Raw genomic sequence first — 18885 nt, 5'->3', positions numbered from 1 at the left:
CTTCAAGCCTAAATTTAATCCAGATTGGCCAGATTCGATACAAGCAACTGTTTGTCACAGATCCCTAAACATTGAATAAATCTGTACACATAGTGAACTGGTACAGGGGCCCTTTGGACCCCTTTACCATTTAAACAGGGGAGACCTTGCTTTAATTCAGGGTGGGTATATGTTCTGCCCTGAAGATATATGGGTAAAATAATAAAGAGTCTGAATGGATCCCTTACTAATCCACTCAAGCCACAAAGCCGGCCACAGATGGATCAACTCTCATCTGGTTTAGCAGGGACCGTCTGAGATTTGATCCATCTATGGGTAGGCTGGTTGTACTGAAGACGATCCACCAAACAACTTTAGTACAGCCAGCCTGTCAGATTTTTTGCACTTGATCACTGCTGGCAGCTATAGCCTCCAGCATTGACCATTGTCACTGTGGGAGGGATTACCCCATCAACATGAACTATATTAATAGGGGAATAAAGCAATTTTCTTTTGTTCCATCTGTGATGAAAGGAAAGAAAATTGCATAATCTATGGGCTGCTTAAAATTCCCCTCTCCTAAAGGGCAGGACCTAATAAGAAAACAATGTATTTCTATATTTGGTCAGTTACTTCACCCCATAGCCCACTGCATTCTCATTATTCAGTAAAAGTTCTTATTGGATTTTACCTACCCTGGATTCAGAGTGATCTCCTTCAGTAAACTAAAGAGGAGAGGTCTAAAAACTCCTTTACTAATATAGCACACTGCCAAGATAAAGCACGTCTCAGACTTCTAACATGTTCTAAGATTTACCCATTGATGGCAGTGGTCACAATGCCCTAAAACCATTGCGATATTCAGATCTGTTCCCAAGTATCCACTATTATGTCTCTACTACAGTCATACATTTAAGCACATACAGTAAGGCTAATTTTGAATAAAAATCGATTCCATCACGTGTTTGGATTGTGGGAAGACATTCAAGCACCCAGAAGAAATTCATACAAACAGTGGGAAAATATATAAATGCACAGATGTTGTCTATGTTAGGAATCAAACCCAGAACAACACCACACAAAGCAAGCACCCTAACCATGTATCTAACATCTATTCAATTCTGCTTGTGCTTTACATTTAGGACACTGGCTGATAGAAGATACTAAAACCAATCAATCTGAAGCAATGACATTGATTTACTAGAAGAACAGAGCATTTTCACATTTCTAAGTGAGTTTTTACTTACCTTAGTGAATGAAGTGGAAAAGTGAAAATTCAATTTGCAAAAGAATATGCAATCATGTGCAAGGAAAAAAAAATGAAAAAAGAAAAAAAACAGAAAAAAAGGGGGTAGGGACATATAACCCATCAATTATGACTATAGTCCCTGTGTCCTGTAGTGTACAATAGAGGAACAGGATTTTACTTGCACGTGATGCGTCGATTCACCTCATTTACAAAACTAAGTCAAAACTGACTTTGCAAAGAGAAGATTCACTTCATAAATGAGCCAAAATTATGCCTCAATTATCTGAAGTTGCCGACTTAAATCATCCAATCATGTGCAAGCAAAAGCCCTGTTTTTTTATTTCCCTTTGTAAATAATTGGGTATTTTTTTGCAAAGTACATTTTCACTCTGTTTAAACTTATTTACTAAGGTGAGTGAAAATTCACTTTGAAAGTGAACATGCTCTTTTCTGTTGCTAAATCAACCCCACTGTGTAGCAATGTATGATACTTATTGGAATGGGAAATAAAGAAGCATCAACACACATAGGACACCCAAGATTAGGGGTGATTTATTGCAAATGCATCTTTGCACACTGGTACTGACTAGTATTCCAGAGTTTCTTTTCTCCCTCAATTTCTCTCCCTCACTTAGCTAATGTGATGTCAGTGCTGGAGGAGAGAGGCAGGGGAGTGGCAAACAGCAGGTGCCTAATGTCTTCATTATCAAGGACATCATCGGTCGTTAGAATGTCATCAGCTGGCCACACGGCGCCCAAGGTTGTATAGCTACACAATACAAACTTATGGTTATGTATAACAAAAAAAGCAGGCTTGATCCACTTGCTGGCTTGTTGACACTTTTCGGGTACTTTGAGGCATTAAGCATTTTTCCAAGGCACCCCTAAAGAACTCAGAATTCACCCAGGGTTAAAATAGGCTGCTTTAGACCACCATATACAAAAAATATATATTTATTATATGGCTGCTACTTTGCAAAGTCACAGAAGAGTTCTACCCCCATAGAACAACATTGGGTTAAATACAGTCATTTACACAGGTTCCGGACCTGTAAGTGACACTGTTATATTGTTCTTTAAGTTAGTTGTATAAAAAAACTGTATATGTCCGTCATATATCTTCACATACAAATATACATTTTATCAAGAAACAGTCAAAAAATTTTTTCGGAAAAGAAATAATGGTTGCCTCCAAAGATAAGTTGTTTTTGTATTTTCATTTCATGGGAATGGCATGTATGCGTTCATAATATACTGAGTGTGTGTCTGCGCTATAGTGTTTTGTAGGTTTAGCTCGGATCTTTTGTGTTATAAATCTTCTTGTGTTGTAAAAAAGAACAGTTTAAATTCATATATACACATCTAACTGAAAAGGAAAGCTTAAATTCTTTGCTAATATAAATATATGTGATATACAAACTAGCCCCGTTACCGTTATTATTGCTGTATGCTAGCAATATTTTTAAAACTACTGGGTGCTCTGCATTGTATAGTACAAAATCTAAAGCCTCTTACTAAAGAAGCAGGAAGTAGGACAAAGGTACTTTTGATTATATAAACCTTATCATAAAATAAAATGACTGTATACAACATCATACTCTCATGCTTTGAAAGTAGTATTTATTTAGGAAAATATTTTAAATGTCATTGTGCATGCAAATGATTAGCAAGCTGACAAAGAGAATTAAGTTACGAGGAAAGGCCCATTGCTTTTATACAAATGGTTAGGTTTTCTCACAAGATTAAGGTTGTAGAAGGTGATCATTAATGCATGACTGAGATGACAAAGGAAATATCCTAAGTAGGTTTACTACTTACCAATTGTGCAGTGCTCTCCATTCCAGCCCTGGTTACATTCACACTTGCCATCTTTGCAGGTACCATGTTCCAAGCAACGAGGGTGACATGCTCTCTGGTTGCAAGAAGGTCCTGTCCACCCTTCTTCACACCGACACGATCCACCCATGCAGACGCCGTGAGAGCCGCAGTCAACTGGACAGATTTCTACACAAAGTAAATACAAATGTTAGCAATATGGGTAGGTTAGACATAGCAGTGGTTTGATTTCAATAATTGCAAAAAACAAAAACTACCAAGGCATAACATGGAGGTCACCTGTTTTTTTGTTTTATAAGAGTAACAAGACTACAGTGATCTTGTAATGTACACCGTAACATTTTGAAACTGGGTATATACTTTTGTGTGCATTTATATAAATAAGACAGAATAGAAAGGGAATCACCAGAAATGGAAACCAATGCATCTGCTGGATATAGAAAAATAAAAATAAAACTTTGAACTACCAATTTTTCACTCACCAGTCCTGTGGTAAGTTAGATCAACTGGTTCCACAATGGACTACACACTTCAGATAATTTGTATTGCAGGTAAGCCCTTAACCCACTCTTCAATAGAGATTCTGCCTTCAAGTGATTTATAGCAATAATAGGCTTGCAAAGTTAAAGTTCAGGAAAGCTATACTTATATAATCACAGATCACAGATGAATGTAATGGGCTTCCATATCATTATTGTGCTATATTGTGACATGTGTGGATTAACCTCTCGCTCCCAGGTAAACCCCTATTTTCCAAGTCACAAAAGACTCACTTAAAATAATATATACAGACAAAACCAGTTCAAAAGCTCATTAAGTATGACATATGATAAGTTATACTGTACAAAAACTGAATTCCTTTTATCTGCTCTGGGGCTGTACTGCTCTCTGCAGTCCTCTGCAATATTGTCTGTGTGCAGCATTACGTGCTGTGAAACTTACATTTGTCCCGATATCCCAGGTAGCGCATACCTAACAGACATAAAAACTATTCACATCCTACATCTCTATCAATTTTAGTGTCTTTCTTTGTAAGTGGAGAGTGGTTTCCATGTGTTTTGCAAATGTATGCATCTGGGGCACCTTTTTAAAAAAAAATGTAATCAGTCATTAGAAAGAGGATTTTTGCTGGCTGATTAATGCACACTCTATGATTGCCCTTACATATGCACCTTTCTTGCTGGTTATAATATATGACAAGCTTTTTGACATTTTTTTTCTTTGAAGTAAATGTATACTTAGTGCTATTCTGACATATACAGTAGATGTCTAGAGGATCAAAAAAATGATTTCCCTCTTCTAATAGGCTATATGTATCACATACTGTGATATTACGATCACATAGATTACATGTTATAAAAGCACTAAGATTTATTTATTTTTTTTATCCTAGTTAACAGGCAAGTGGACTTAAAAGGTTAGTCCACCTAAAACAGATGTAATGCCGCGTACACACGGTCGGACTTTTCGACTGGACTTGTCCAACGGACGCCGATGGACCAAATCCGGCGGACAATCCGATCATGTGTGGGCTTCACCGGACCTTCAGCGGACTTTTCCAGTCGCAAATCTGACAGACTTTAGATTTGGAACATGCTTCAAATCTTTACGTCGTAACTCCGTCGGACCCAGAAATCTGCTCGTCTGTATGCTAGTCCAACGGACAAATACCCACGCTAGGGCAGCTACTGGTTACTGGCTATCAACTTCCTTATTTTAGTCCGGTGTACGTCATCACGTACGAATCCATCGGACTTTGGTGTGATCATGTGTAGGCAAGTCCGGTCGTTAGAAAGTCTGTTGAAAGTCCGCCAAAAGTCAGTCGAAAGTCTGTCGAAAGTCTGTCGGATGGGCTGTCTGACTTTTGTAGCTGAAAAGTCCGACCGTGTGTACGCGGCATTAGTTTTGGGTACAGCCAATGTTCCTGCTATCACTAGTCTCTAAAGGAATAGGTTGAGAAACTAGATTGGAGACCTAGTCTGGGAGTTACATGCCAAGTATATATCCATGTTTTTCAAACATCAACATATTGAATACATACAAGTCTTCACATCTTTAGACATTGTCAACACGTTGCCATAAATATGCCAGCTCCTGCTATCTATTTAACAGGTGAAAATTTGTATACTTAGAGCTACCCTAGGGGGCACTTTTGGCCTTCTGTTCAACCCACAATTAGAATAGGAAACAGTAACAGGTACTGAAACTATAGAGGATGGGTTGATGTCTACAAACACATAATTCTTTCAGAAATATTTGCCTTTCAAGTTGATTTTTGGATAACAATTGGTACCTACAATGCCTAATTCTTTCCAGGGATGCTCTCACTTTACAAAAGTCTAAAACTACAGTATGTGACCATCCCCTCCCAAATTTTCTTTTCAAATGAACAGGGTCTATGCAGAGCAAAGCAACAGGTTCATAATATAAAACATATATATATAACCAAAGTGCCAAAGATGTGACAAAAAAATGTGTTAGCGAATTCAATTAACAGCTGCAGTGAATTTTTTTATTTTCTTTTGCTGTGCAAATAAACCAATAAAAACAAATCAATACACCACGCTAAATGCTAAATATTAATAAATAAACAGATAACATAACATTATATGACAACTGTAGTCACATTAATAACAGTCCCAATCAAGTGATAGTTGGTGCTCGTGCTCAGAAATAACAGAATCCGTGCTTCTTGGTGCTCAGACAAGGTGCTACCACATGGATGTAAACTCACCCCTCAGTATGGACCAACTAACTCTAGTATGGTCAGAGATGCGTGTGGGGATACCCCTGAAGATTTTCTTATGCTGACGGTTCCTAAAGTGGATATACCTCATGCAAGTAGATATGAAAGAAGAGACTTCATTGAGCAATACTGTTTAAAAAGGTATATTTACAATCTTAAAAGCAAAATAGTTGAACTCACATGTAAGGGTGCCTATGGCCTGGCACCTGGTGTGAATAGCAGGTGATTTTTTGGGGAAATCAGCCCATAAACAATGGTAGATGGCTGCCGCGGTTGTTGCTAGAATCCCGGAAACAAGTGGTAGGCAGAAGTTTGTTAAAAACTTCTCAAAAAAAAAAAAAAATCAAGCCTCGACGTGTTGCAGCCAATCAATGGGCCGTCATCAGTGAGCTCTGAGCATCCTGATGACGGCCCATCGATTGGCTGAAAATCGTAGAGGCTTGATCGCGTCATTGCAACACACTTCCACCTACCAAGTTCCGGGATTCGAGTAACAACCACGGCAGCGGTCTACCATTGTTTATGGACCGATTTCCCGAAAAAAATCACCTGCTATTCACACTTGGGTGCCAGGCCACAGGTACCCTTACATGTGAGTTCAACTATTTTGTTTTTAACATTTTGAATAAACCTTTTTAAATGGTATTGCGCAATGAAGTCCCTTCTTTCATATCTACTTGCATGAGGTATATCCACTTCAGGAACTATCAACATAAGAAAATCTTCAGGGGTCTCCCCACACGCATATCTGTCCATACTAGAGATAGTTGGTCCATATTGAGGGGTGAGTTTACATCCATGTGGGGGCATCTTGTCTGAGCACCAAGAAGCATGGATTCTGTTATTTCTAAGGTTCATATTATAGCCAGCTTATGCAGAAGCCTATACTCTGTTTCCTTCCCTACCAGTCCACTCTGCTTCATGCCAGAAGCAAGGAAAAACAGCCCTATGTCAGCTCAAACCAATCATAGTCTGAGTTTAAATTGAGGTTGTCTCTGTTGTGACAGTGCTGGGTGCCTGAGCATCAACTGCCAAAAAAAGGGCTGTTGTGTCAAGCGGGAGCAAGGGGCGTGGGTTATGTGATCCCCATATCTTGAACTACTGGGCATTTCTCCTCTCTTCAGGGAAAGAAGGACAATTGAGTACTAGAAGCTATGGGGGGTCAGCTTTAAAGTGAATCTGTTACTTTGCCCAGAATCAGCAAAGCACTGTTTCATCTAAAATTAAAAGATCTACTGGTGGGTAGTTATGTCTTAATTCCTTAACAGTGGCTGCTTGCATTTTGCTAGTGAATTATAGTTCCCATCAGCCTTTAAAAGAGCATATAAATAACAATTGCATTTGTTAGATACAAATGCGCTCTCTTTCTGTTCTCCAGAGAGGGCATTTGTGTCATCACTATCGTCCTGGGGAATGAAAGTCCTTGGAGATTATCAACATGAACTTATGTTGTATTTCACTGAAAATGATCATACCATTTTTCTTTGGGTTTTTACAGGATAATATAGGCAAAATCACCTATAGAGATGCTAACATAACTACTGCTATTTCCCAATTCTAAAGAATAATTACAAGCAACTTAATAAGCTCTGCTTTTCCCCAGATAATAACATCAATAAAATGCCAAATATAAAAAAAAATTACATTTCTTAATTTATAAATTATTAAAACATCATTATCAAAATTTTGAGCTTTACTAGTGCAGGCATTTCATTTTTAAATGGTGACCCCAACAGTTTAGGAAAAAGAGCTTTGGATGGGACAGTCACATTTTCTGTAATGCTGTTGCCTCCAGTTAGTCCTTTTCATTGCTAGATGTTCTCATTCTCCCCGGAAAACCGGGGACATCCCATAAGGGCAGATCATTATGGACCCGCCCCTTGAGGATGTGTTACCAGGGCACACTACACATGCATACAATAATGCAAGGAGCGGCACTGACGTCATTATAGGAGGACTGCGCACAGCCGTAGAAGATCCAGACAGGTTCCAGCAGTTTTAAAAATCTTATGAGGAATCTCTTTTCTATGTGACACCATTGCCTTTTAGGTTCTGCTAGTACTTAAAGACGATTGGAGCAGTGATATCTCATTTACTTGTTTGGTCACAGGTATGCTTTAGAATGATCTGTCTATAACACAAGAAGCACATAAATGTCTTCCAATATGTGCTGCCATTGTGCTCAGCAGGAATCTGGAGACATTTCTCTCTCAAAGGAACAAGAGTCAGCAAAAAACAGAAAAGATTCTACAGCATCAATTGCCCAGGAATGTATTTGAAGGTCTGATGGCACGTCAACTATAGAGATTGCAAACAATGTCCAGTTAAAACTGGCAGAATTGGGTGACAATCATCTGATGTAACTGAAGCTGCATGTGCTTATAACTCAGCTGGATATTCTTTCAGGCAATCATCAAATGTGCAGAGTGACAGGATCAGCCTGTGTACGAGTAACTTAAGCATTTCATGCTGTTGTTTTGAGAATGTCCGGTATAAATATCATTGGTGTTCCTGTTATTTTAAACGAGTGCAGCTACAATGTAGGGGAAAAAAATCTCTTTTCATCTGTATTACTGGAACTGCAGTTTTGTGAAAGTTGGCTAATAAAGCATATAGACTGAATTTTGCACCATCATGCTTTCTAGAATCTATACTAAACTGCACTTTATTCGTCAACCCATTTCTGTCATAGTCCTGTCACCTTTAATACATACACTGAATGCCAGACTGACAATTTAAAATATACCTGCATACATTTATGAAATGTACATGAGTCAATACAGATAGAGTGTGGTGAAATAAAAAATAAGAGCCTTGATCTGTACATTAAAGCCCCTACTTAGCAATGTGCACAGTGTATAGTAGCAAATGTTAACCAATAACACTTTGGTTGGCAAGGATGCAGCAGCCAGAAGCATTTAGGGAGTGAGACTTTGAAGCTGCACTTTGAAAATCACAGGCATGGAAGTCCATGTGCACAGCCCGCCTACAGCCGTCTTCCTTTCATTTGCATTTTACTAGTCTTAAATACACAAAAGAAACTAGAATTGTGAAGATGTAGGCAAAATACAGAACAACCTTTACCTCTTAAGTCTCATACCACTTTAAAATCAGCAATTTCTGGCTAAGTGTTGTTGGAGATATGTCTATTGTGTAAGCAATATAAAATGCACTGCCAGTTATGCTTAAAATCAATGGTTCTACCCATCCCCGACGCCTATTCGGCACAGGGATCACGTGCCTTCCTCTGGGGGTAGGACGGAGCTGTCAGCAGAGGAGGAGGTGAAACACACCACACCGCATGCCATACGAGCCGTTGATTATACACTATACTCTGGATAGATTGGTGCACTATAGCACCTATAGATTGTGAGTACCCTCCTGGAGGAATATTTTTTACTTTTAATAAATCCCTAGCTGTATTACACCATGGAGCTTTCTCTTTCTTTTATATGAATATCATGGTTGGTACCTGAGAGGATTGGAGTTCACACCAACGTTCCCTGAATGAGCCCAGGAGTGGCTCCAATGCGTGTTAGACACTGTTTAACTACCGTGTCACACGCCCAGAGGTGAGCGCAAGCACAATTGGGTGACCACAGGAGAGCACAATAAGCATGTTTGATTATGGACACCATTAAGGAGAAGCATGATGGACACTAATTTTATGGACACTGTATATTTGCACTTTATGTTTCGTTATTAATCAGTTGATTATATTTTGAAGTGGACACTTGATTGTCACAAGAGTAGCACCTGGATTTTACGCTCATAGCTATATATATTTATGTATTTTCCTTTTGCATGATGCACTTTTGAGGATATCTCTATGTATGGATCGCACTTATTATATGTATTTGTTTTTATTGGCACAATCCTTTTGGTTTTATTATATTTTTGCACAGTCTTTTTATATATTTTAGCGCAGACACAATTGGTTATATATATTCTTTAAGCACACGGAGTGAAATGTGGTTAAGTGTTTGCTGCTTATCTATAGCTGACACACGCTACAGAGGCATTGGTCCACTTGTGGCTCGCAAGATCCCCACGTAACTTGTTTTTATTTTTTCTTAATTGCCACCACTGCCTGACATCAACTTGGCATAGCACTTCTGGGTAGTATAGCCCTAGTTGCAGTTCCCTGTCCTGGGCTTGTGGAGTATTACAAATGCTCGCAAACCAATGTACTCTCTGGCGGGAATGGGATTTCTAACCTAATAGTTTAGATGAGCTGCGCACTATGGTGGGAGAAGGTGCAAAAATGAAAGGGGGTGTAATGGTGAAAAGGGTGCAGATGTTAAATGTGGTACAGAGGTGGAATGTGAGGCAGAGGTGGAAGTAGTTTCAACAGTGGAAGGGGTGCAGTTATTGCAAGAGGTTGAAATGGTGAAAGGGTGAGCAAAGGTGGAGTGTGGTGCAAAGGTGAAAGGAGTTACACTGATAAAAGGAGATGCAGAGTTGAAACGTGGGGCAGAGGTGGAAAGGGTGGAGTTGTAGAATGTGGGCCAGAAGTGGATGGGGAGATGCAGAGGTGGAAGTGGCTGAAATGGTAGAAGGGAGTGCAGAGGTGGAATGTGGCGCAGAAGTGAAAAGATGTGCAGCAGTGGAAGTGGCTGCAATAGTGAAAGAGGTGCAGGGGTGGCAGTGGTAGAAGGGAATGCATTCCTCAAAGAGGGTGGGGGGGTAGGGAATGCAGCTATGAGTGATCATGGAAGAGGGGTGTGGGGGGGTAAGTGAGCAGTGGTGAACGTGAGGTTTAGAGGTTATCAGTGGTAGGCGAGGAATGCAGAGGGGAGTAGTGAATAAAGGGTGCAGAGGTGACTGGTGAACAAGGATGTGCAGAGATCAGCAGTGGACAGGGAGTGCAGAAGTGGACAAGGGGGTGCAGAGGTGAGCAGTTGATGAGGGGGTGCTGTGATGAACAATGTACACAAAGCACAGAGGTAACAAGGGGGTGTAAAGGTTAGCACTAAAACAGAGGTTAAAAGGTGACCAGTGATGAAGGATGCAGACATGAGCGGTAGACTGGCTATTGTTGTGGGGGGGTTCTGCTTTGAAGGAGGGGAAGAGAGGATTTTTGCTTGAGGTGAGGGGAAATTTTCCCTTAAGGAAATAGGATTTTAGCTTGTGGATTAGGGGACATTTCCACCAGAGAATCTTTTTCCTTGGGGTGGGGATGTAAAAAAATTGAAGTTGGGAGATTTCTGCCTAAATAACAGCACTCTGTGCTATGCGCTAAACCTACCCCCCCCCCCCCCCCCCCATACAAACCCTACCAGCAATCCCTCATTGCTTTCTCCTCCTCCACAGCTGGAAAATAAATCATTGACGTCAATGACCCAGAGGGAGTAGTGATGTCACTCCCTCGGTCATGTGATAGTGATTAGACTTAGTGATTGGATGCTTGACCAGCGCACCCACACAGGAAAGGAGGTCACATATGTCTTCACACCCAGGTGTGTTAGGTATTTTGGACAGCTGTGAAGGAGAAAGGGGCAGTGAGGGGTTTGACAAGGACACCTTTTATGGGCAAGGTGACAATGTCTCTTTAAGATTTATTGATATCTGCATTCTGTAAGCTGGGGATGTGAAAATTGGGTGTGTACATTGTATGACACCTTCCTCACACCATCCAAGACTAACAAAACAAGTTTTGGCTGGATATACACTTTTAAACAGATTGTACTGAGGTGTATTGCTTGCAGCATATCAAAGCATATTCTGTGGCTATAAAGTCAGGGACATATACAGTATGTGCTTTGTATAGAGCAAGCATGCTCAGGTTTTGTGCTCAGAGCAACGTGGCCACACCCTCTGTTCAACATAGTGCACATGTCGAGCCACATTATTTTTCTCCTTGGTGTGTCCAGGGGTGCCCCAGGTCTTTTGCAATACCCCTGCTTTTGCACCATAATTTTAGATATTAAAGAGAACTTAAAGAGGAGGTCCGCCCACCCCTGCAAAAATTAAAAGCAGACAGCTACACATACTGTAGCCGTAATGCGATGCAGCCCAGCCTCCCGGAAGTGGGGGCAGGATACCTGTCGAAGACAGGTATCCACTCCCCCCCCCCCCCCGAAAAGGTGCCAAATGTGGCACCGGAGGGGGGCTGGAGACAAATGAGCGGAAGTTCCACTTTTGGGTGGAACTCTGCTTTAAGTAACCGACTTGTCTGGCAACAGTATGGTAGAGAGGAACATTTATTGACCAAACCTGTACACTTTTCAGCAGCTCAGTATACTGTCAGCACAATACCTTCATTTTTGCTAATAAAAGAAAACATGATGCAATAAAATCAGAGATACCTGCCTAGTCTGGGATAGACCTACATGCATTCCAAAGTGCAACACGCCAGTCCGCAAATTCAAATGTCACTAATGTCCAACTGCCATCTAAAGCATCCTGGCTTTTGCCTTTCACAATATGAGGAAAGATGCATAGTCTCTAGTCCTATGCAACATTTCCCAAATCAGTTAAGTTCTTACACTAGTAGTAAGATGGCCCATAGGCCTGCGCAGGGGATGTGCCTAATCACCCCATGCGGCGCAAATTCCCCCAGCTGATATTTCACCAAAGCCCCCCCACCACCACCACCACCGCTCCTAAAAAATTAAATAAAAAAAAATAATAATAATAATACAAATAAAAACTACTGACAAGTACACTGCTCTACTGACACCATCCACTGCCCTACTAACGCTGTCCATGTTTTAATACATTTGGGGTACACACCCTAATGCAATAGGCTGTGCACACCTTTGAAGATGACCAAAACTAAAAAGCAAACTTAGACTTTTCAGTTCTCTCTGTCAAATCACTTCTGTCTCCAACAGGTTCTGTTACCTTTTAAAAGAACAGTGATGGCTTGATTAAGTTCAAAGCTTGAGAATATCAACTTGACGGTGGGAGAGAGAGGGGTTTATTTCACCAGTACCTTTTTTTGTTCCATCTAATCAATTTTTCATTAGGGTGAAGGTGTTTATCAGCTTTTAGCACACAAGCTTTGAACACGATGCGTCAATCTTTGTAATGAACTTATTAATTAGAGCTAATTTAATTCAAGTGGAATTGAAGGTCTAATTAATGGAATGACTGCTTATGAAGATAGAGGAAAGCTGTGTTGATCTTCAACCTAAACACTGAGAAGGAAGTTTTTCTTCCCTCCAGCAGGAGAACAAACCAATTCTCACTATGCTTAGATTTATTACATCATGATTACAGATGTCTGAAGGTCACCTCCTGCTTTTAAGATTATGTGCTTCTCAAAGGTTATGCTTAAAAAGAAAATATACAATCTGTTTTAAAGACAGCATTAGTTGTCCCAATAAAGGCAGCTATAAAAGCTCACATCCATGTAGGTAATGTAGGCACAAGCCTTGTTTACTGTCACTGGCTTCTGCTTGTATATGCATTTCAAACAATATTCAGAGCTCAGCGGAATTAATATCTAATGCCTGGAAGACTTACGCTTAACCCTGATATGTTTATTAATTTTAGGGGTCCTTATAGCTGAACCTGTCAAGGTAGTTTTTATTTCAATTGGATAAGAATACTTTTAATAAGTGTTGCACTGAAAATACCACAAACTGCAAAACCTTAGAGATCTGTACACTGCTATATGCAGCTGGGAGATGACAGCACTGAGTTTATCCTTTAACAAAGGGCAAAGTACAGAATGGTGTACAGAATAAGGTATTCCACACAAATCTATAAGCTTTACGCTCTTAATAAAAGTGATGCACAGACGACTATATATGAATGGTTGCTATGGATATCGGCGCTTTGCAAGCCCTTAGTGATCTTTGTACTTCCTTACTGATAATGCCTACAAATGTTGTAAATTCGTCTGTCACGTGCAGTCTTTTCACAATGCGATCCTCAGGAGCGCAATCAGTACTATGTAGTTTTACAAATGCAGTCAAACAGCAGATGGCTGGAGGTAACAGATCTACCTACAGCACAGGCATGAAGGGAACACTTGGTGCCTGTTCATGAAATTTTGCAAATGTCAGCTCTATACTTGTTTCTTTTGCACAGAATGGTGCTATAGAGATATCTTAAATCTGACCTGAGGGTTACATAACTGAATGCTTGGACTTTTGGTTCTTCAGTAACTGTTGGGCCAAAGATATGCCATATCTGTTAAGTTCACTGTAGACATTAGTTAGTTAATGGTCAGTTGCATCTTTTTGGCCAATTTCTGCCCTGAAAAGTAGGGCCTAACCACTTGCCGACCTTCTTTTTCTGGCACTTGCTGTTTACTTGTTTAAATCACTTTTTTTGCTAGAAACATTCTACAAAACATTATACATTTTTTTTTTTAGCAGAGACCCTAAGGCACCGATGGCGACCCTGGCACCCCAGATGTTTTGGAAATACATTTCCCATGATGCTCATGCACTCTGCAGTGTAGTTGAGCATCATGAGAAATGTAGTTCCAAAACATCTCGAGTGCCAAGGTTCACCATCACTGCCCTAGGGCATAAAATGGCGATCGTTGCAATGTCACACTGTATTTGCACAGCGTTTTTTCAAATGCAATTTTTTTGGAAAAAATACATTTTAATTAATTAAAATAAAACAATAAATATATACCCTAATTTTTTTGTAAAATGTTCTTCTATTTAAAAAAAAAAATTGTGAAAGATGATGTTACGCTGAGTAAACAGGTACCTAGCATGTCACGCTTTAAAATTGCGCATGCTGGTGGAATGGCAATAAACTACGATACTTAAAACTCTCCATAGGCAACGCTTTAAATGGCTTTACAGGTTATCTGTTTAGCGTTACAGAGGAGGTCTAGCACTAGAATTACTGCTCTCGCTCTAGAGTTTGTGGCAATACCTCATGTGTGGTGTTTACATATGCGCGCACGACTTATGAATGCATTTGCTTCTGTGCCTGAGCATGGAGGGATGGGGTGCTTGAATTTTTTTCTTATTTATTGTACTTCTTATTTTTACGCTGCCGTCATGGCGTCGCTCCAGGCCTCCAAGGCCATAGAGGCGATCAAAGAGTATCTACTCTTTGATCGCCTATGAGAGCAGTTGGCCGCACTGTCGGATCATTTCTCGGGCAGAAGCGGTAAGGTTAAGAAACACTGGCGAGGGGAACGTCCCCCCTCATTCTAGTGGCTCATGAGCCGTTCAGACTGCTTTCATGAGAAAGCCAGCCACTGGCTGCAAAAAAACGATACCAGGGGTTATGGCTGATATAAACCACTTGCAGACCACAACGTATATATACTTACTGTGGTCGGCAAGTGATTTTAGGGCAATGAAGGAGAAGTATACAGGCAGTCCTGGATCCAAGGAGAAAATTTGTGATCAAGCAACATTTTCTTCCTTGTTGAATTGTTTTCATTTCAAAGAATGATTCTAATGTCCACCAGCTATGACTAAGATACCACTGTCCGTAAGGCATAAGCAATTGCTATTTCAATATTTGTTATTAAAGCAAAACTTTAAACTTTAGAGATCAAATTCTTTGACAGACAAGAAAAACCTTTCTTCTTGCGAATTATGTTCCTGTGTACACTGTCTGTGGTACATGCATAATGCAGTGTGCCCACCTGGTATTTTAAGTTGCCATGAATGAAGCTAGTGCAGGAACAATGTAACTTAAGCCCACATGCACCAGACTTCTATCACCATTGGCTGCCCAATGACCAAAGGGGAGGGACACTAAAGCTGGTAGACATGGCAGAGGATAGCTGAACTGCATTGGAGGTGGGCAAACACAGAGATGAGGCTGCCATAATGTGTAAGTATGCTGAGCTTATTATGGCAAGAGCTGCCTACCCTCCATTACACTTTGAAGAAGAGTAATTGTATGTAATCATCACTCAGATTTGCCGACTTTAGCCTTTTTTTAAATTGATTCTTCATGTACACTTTAAGTGGGTGTTCTGTGCAGTCTGCAAATGGAGACTGTTATCATTATTATCATGTATATTAGCTGTCTTTTCTCTAATGTCTATGGGCACCTTTATTTCAAATCTGGATGATAAACAACAAAGGATATGTAGTTCTGGAATATATGAAAACAATGTAAAAAGGTGCAGTAAGATTTAATTTATTAATTTTCGTTTCTTCAGGTGGCACATAATATCAAATATAAGCTCCAGTAAATACAAATAACGTTTTTTTTTCCCATGACTACGGTAGTTAAATGTTTACATACTGCCTGTCTTAACTTAGCATACACATTCTTGGTGACTAGTACATTGCCAGTTATAACTCAGGACAGCAAGGCTTATTGAATATGTAACTCTAACTGCTGATGCATCATGTGATGCATACAATTTCCAGGATGAATTTATGCTATAGGATTAAGGAAACAGCATCATTTTCATAATGTTACATGCTGTAGGCTATTTCCAGAGAGTTTTGATAGCGGTTCTATTCTTCCTTCCTTCACAGCTGGTGAATTATAAACCAAAATTAAGGTTTTCTATTGTATATAAATATGTATACAGTTTTATAATGAATTTTGAATATGTGATACTTCCCCGAGATGCCATTAGTTCGGATGGAATTTATAATGCAACAGTCTGGCAGCTGAATGAAGAAAATATTACAAAAACACAGGGCTGTATTCATTATCTATTAATGAATTTGTTATGAAATTATCAGACAAATGTCCTTATTGCCTTCATGAGTAATGATGGTGTAAGGGAACAATAGACAATTAATTTAGTTGGGAATAGGTAATTTTGGAGTACATAACTCTACAGCATTTTACTGATTTTTGGCCAACAATAAACTTTACAGAATTTTACAACATACATCCAATGCTTACAGCACTCTAATTGCATAGATGGAACAACATACTTGGATATAAGTCTATTGACCTAACGTGTTTCTCAATTGTTGGAGGAAACCCAAGACGACACAAACTCCAGGCAAAAAATGTCTTTATTGGTAATTGAAGCCCATCTGCAGTATAATCCCCCAGCACCCATAATATTGCTTCTTTCCATTTAAGTCAGGGGTGTCCAAACTTTTTTCAAAGAGGGCCAGATTTAATGAAGTGAACATTCTTGAGGGTCGACCATTTTGTCTGACATTCTTTGAACTGTTAAAATTTGGTCTAAGTGTGTTCGTCTGAGCACTAATACACTGCCCAACAAGAATCCTCTTGCCTTTGTGGCTGTTTGTGGTGACGAGATGAGCTTGGGCATGTTTTTGGATATATAGATATATATATAGATATATATATATCTATATATATAGATATATATATATCTCTCTCTTTTGTGGCCCCCAACGGATCCCGAGCACCGCTTAGGACTAAGGATGAGCTCAGGCGTGTTATATGGATAAACCGTATTTATCGACATATAACACGCACCTTCACTTTAACCACTTCCCGCCCGCTGGCTGTCAAATGACCAAATTACGGCTGGGTGGCGCGGCTCTCGTTCTGGAGGGACGTCATATGACGACCCTCCAGAACGACCGCTCTTGCGCGCCCTGTGGGGGCGTGCATTGCAGCGATCGGAGGCTCTTTACCACATGATCAGCCATGTCCAATCATGGCTGATCATGCTGTAAACAGGAAGAGCCATTGACCTGCTTTTCCTCACTCGCGTCTGACAGACGCGAATAGAGGAGAGCCGATAGGCTGCTCTCCTGACAGGGGCGGTCTGTGATGCCAATCAGTGTCCATCCCCACATATCAATGCCCATCAGTGCCGCCTATCAGTGCCCATCAGTGCCCATCAGTGCCGCCTACCAGTGCCAACCATAAGTACCCATCAGTGCAGCTTTTCAGTGCACATCAGTGTCACCTATCGGTACCCACCAGTGCCACCCATGAGTGCTCATCAGTGCCGCCTATCAATGCCCATCAGTGCCGCATATCAGTGCCACCCATCAGTGCCGCCTACCAGTGCCCATCATCAGTGCCCATCAGTGCTGCCTTATCAGTGCCCATCAGTGAAGGAGAAAACGTACTTATTTACAAAATTTTATAACAGAAACAACAGAAACTTTTTTTTTTTTTTTTCAAAATTTTAGGTCTTTTTTTATTTGTTTAGCAAAAAATAAAAACCGCAGAGGTGATCAAGTACCATCAAAAGAAAGCTCTATTTGTGGGAACAAAATGATAAAAATTCTGTTCGGGTACAGTGTAGCATGACTGCGCAATTGTCATTTAAACAGCAACAGCGCTGAAAGCTGAAAATTGGCTTGGGCAAGAAGGGGGTGTAAGTGCCTGGTAATGAAGTAGTTAAGAGGGAAGTGTCAGGAAAAAAAATGAATGTTAAATAAAGAACTGTGAAGCAAAATAAGGGTCAGTGCCCATCAATGCAGCCTAATCAGTGCCCACCTGCAGCCTCACCATTGCCATGAATGCAGCCTCACCATTGTCATGAGTGCAGCCTAATCATTGCCATGATGAATGCAGCCTTACCATTGCCATGAATACAGCCTCTGAATGCAGCCTCACCATTGCCTTCAGGGCAGCCTGATTGATGCCCATCTGCAGACCCGGAGGGGGCGGGACGAGCGACGACAGATTACATCCAGGAGAATCTCCTGTTTACTCAGCGGCCTCTTTAATACAAAGTCCCGCCTACTATGATAGACAGAACAATCATCCAATGGCAGTGCAGGAGATGGGACTTGCTATTAGAGGCTGCCGAGTAAACAGGAGATTCTCCTGTATGTAATCTGACGGCACTCGCCCCACCCCCTCCCTGTCCCCTCCAAGGCAGCGCCGATAAATACAGTATATATCTTTTGTGGCCCTGGGGACCATAAACGATATATATATGTCCAAATCACCAGGGGGGCCATATTAAACCAGAACGCGGGCCACGATTGGCGTGTGGGCTGGACTTTGGACATGCCTGATCTAAATCATTCCACAATATGGTCTTTTATGTTTATTATGCTCTGCTTTGGTTTAATAATGTTATTAAAGGTCAGTCAGTCACCAATGGTCAAAAGATCTGTTTTATGAAGCTGCCTCAACAGCAGACTCTTCATCACATTCTATTCACACAAGGCATCTTGCAGGACTATATCCGCCAAAAGCTCTGTTTTGGCAGACACTTATGCCCCGTACA

General features: G+C 40.5%; 1 protein-coding gene across 12 annotated transcripts in view; it reads right to left on the bottom strand.

Moving 5' to 3' along the window:
• Positions 1–18885, bottom strand: part of TENM3 (teneurin transmembrane protein 3) — a 1659985-nt gene that overhangs the window by 235276 nt on the left and 1405824 nt on the right. For all 12 annotated transcript variants that reach the window (XM_073606803.1, XM_073606789.1, XM_073606818.1 and 9 more), the window contains one exon: positions 3047–3232. In XM_073606803.1, the coding sequence (XP_073462904.1) occupies positions 3047–3232 (186 nt within the window). The remainder of the gene's footprint in view (positions 1–3046; positions 3233–18885) is intronic.

This window comes from Aquarana catesbeiana, linkage group LG01, assembly GCF_042186555.1.
Source record: "Aquarana catesbeiana isolate 2022-GZ linkage group LG01, ASM4218655v1, whole genome shotgun sequence".
NCBI lineage: Eukaryota > Metazoa > Chordata > Amphibia > Anura > Ranidae > Aquarana > Aquarana catesbeiana.
Note: the sequence above shows the minus strand (reverse complement) of the source record. Positions and strands in the feature narration are given on the sequence as shown.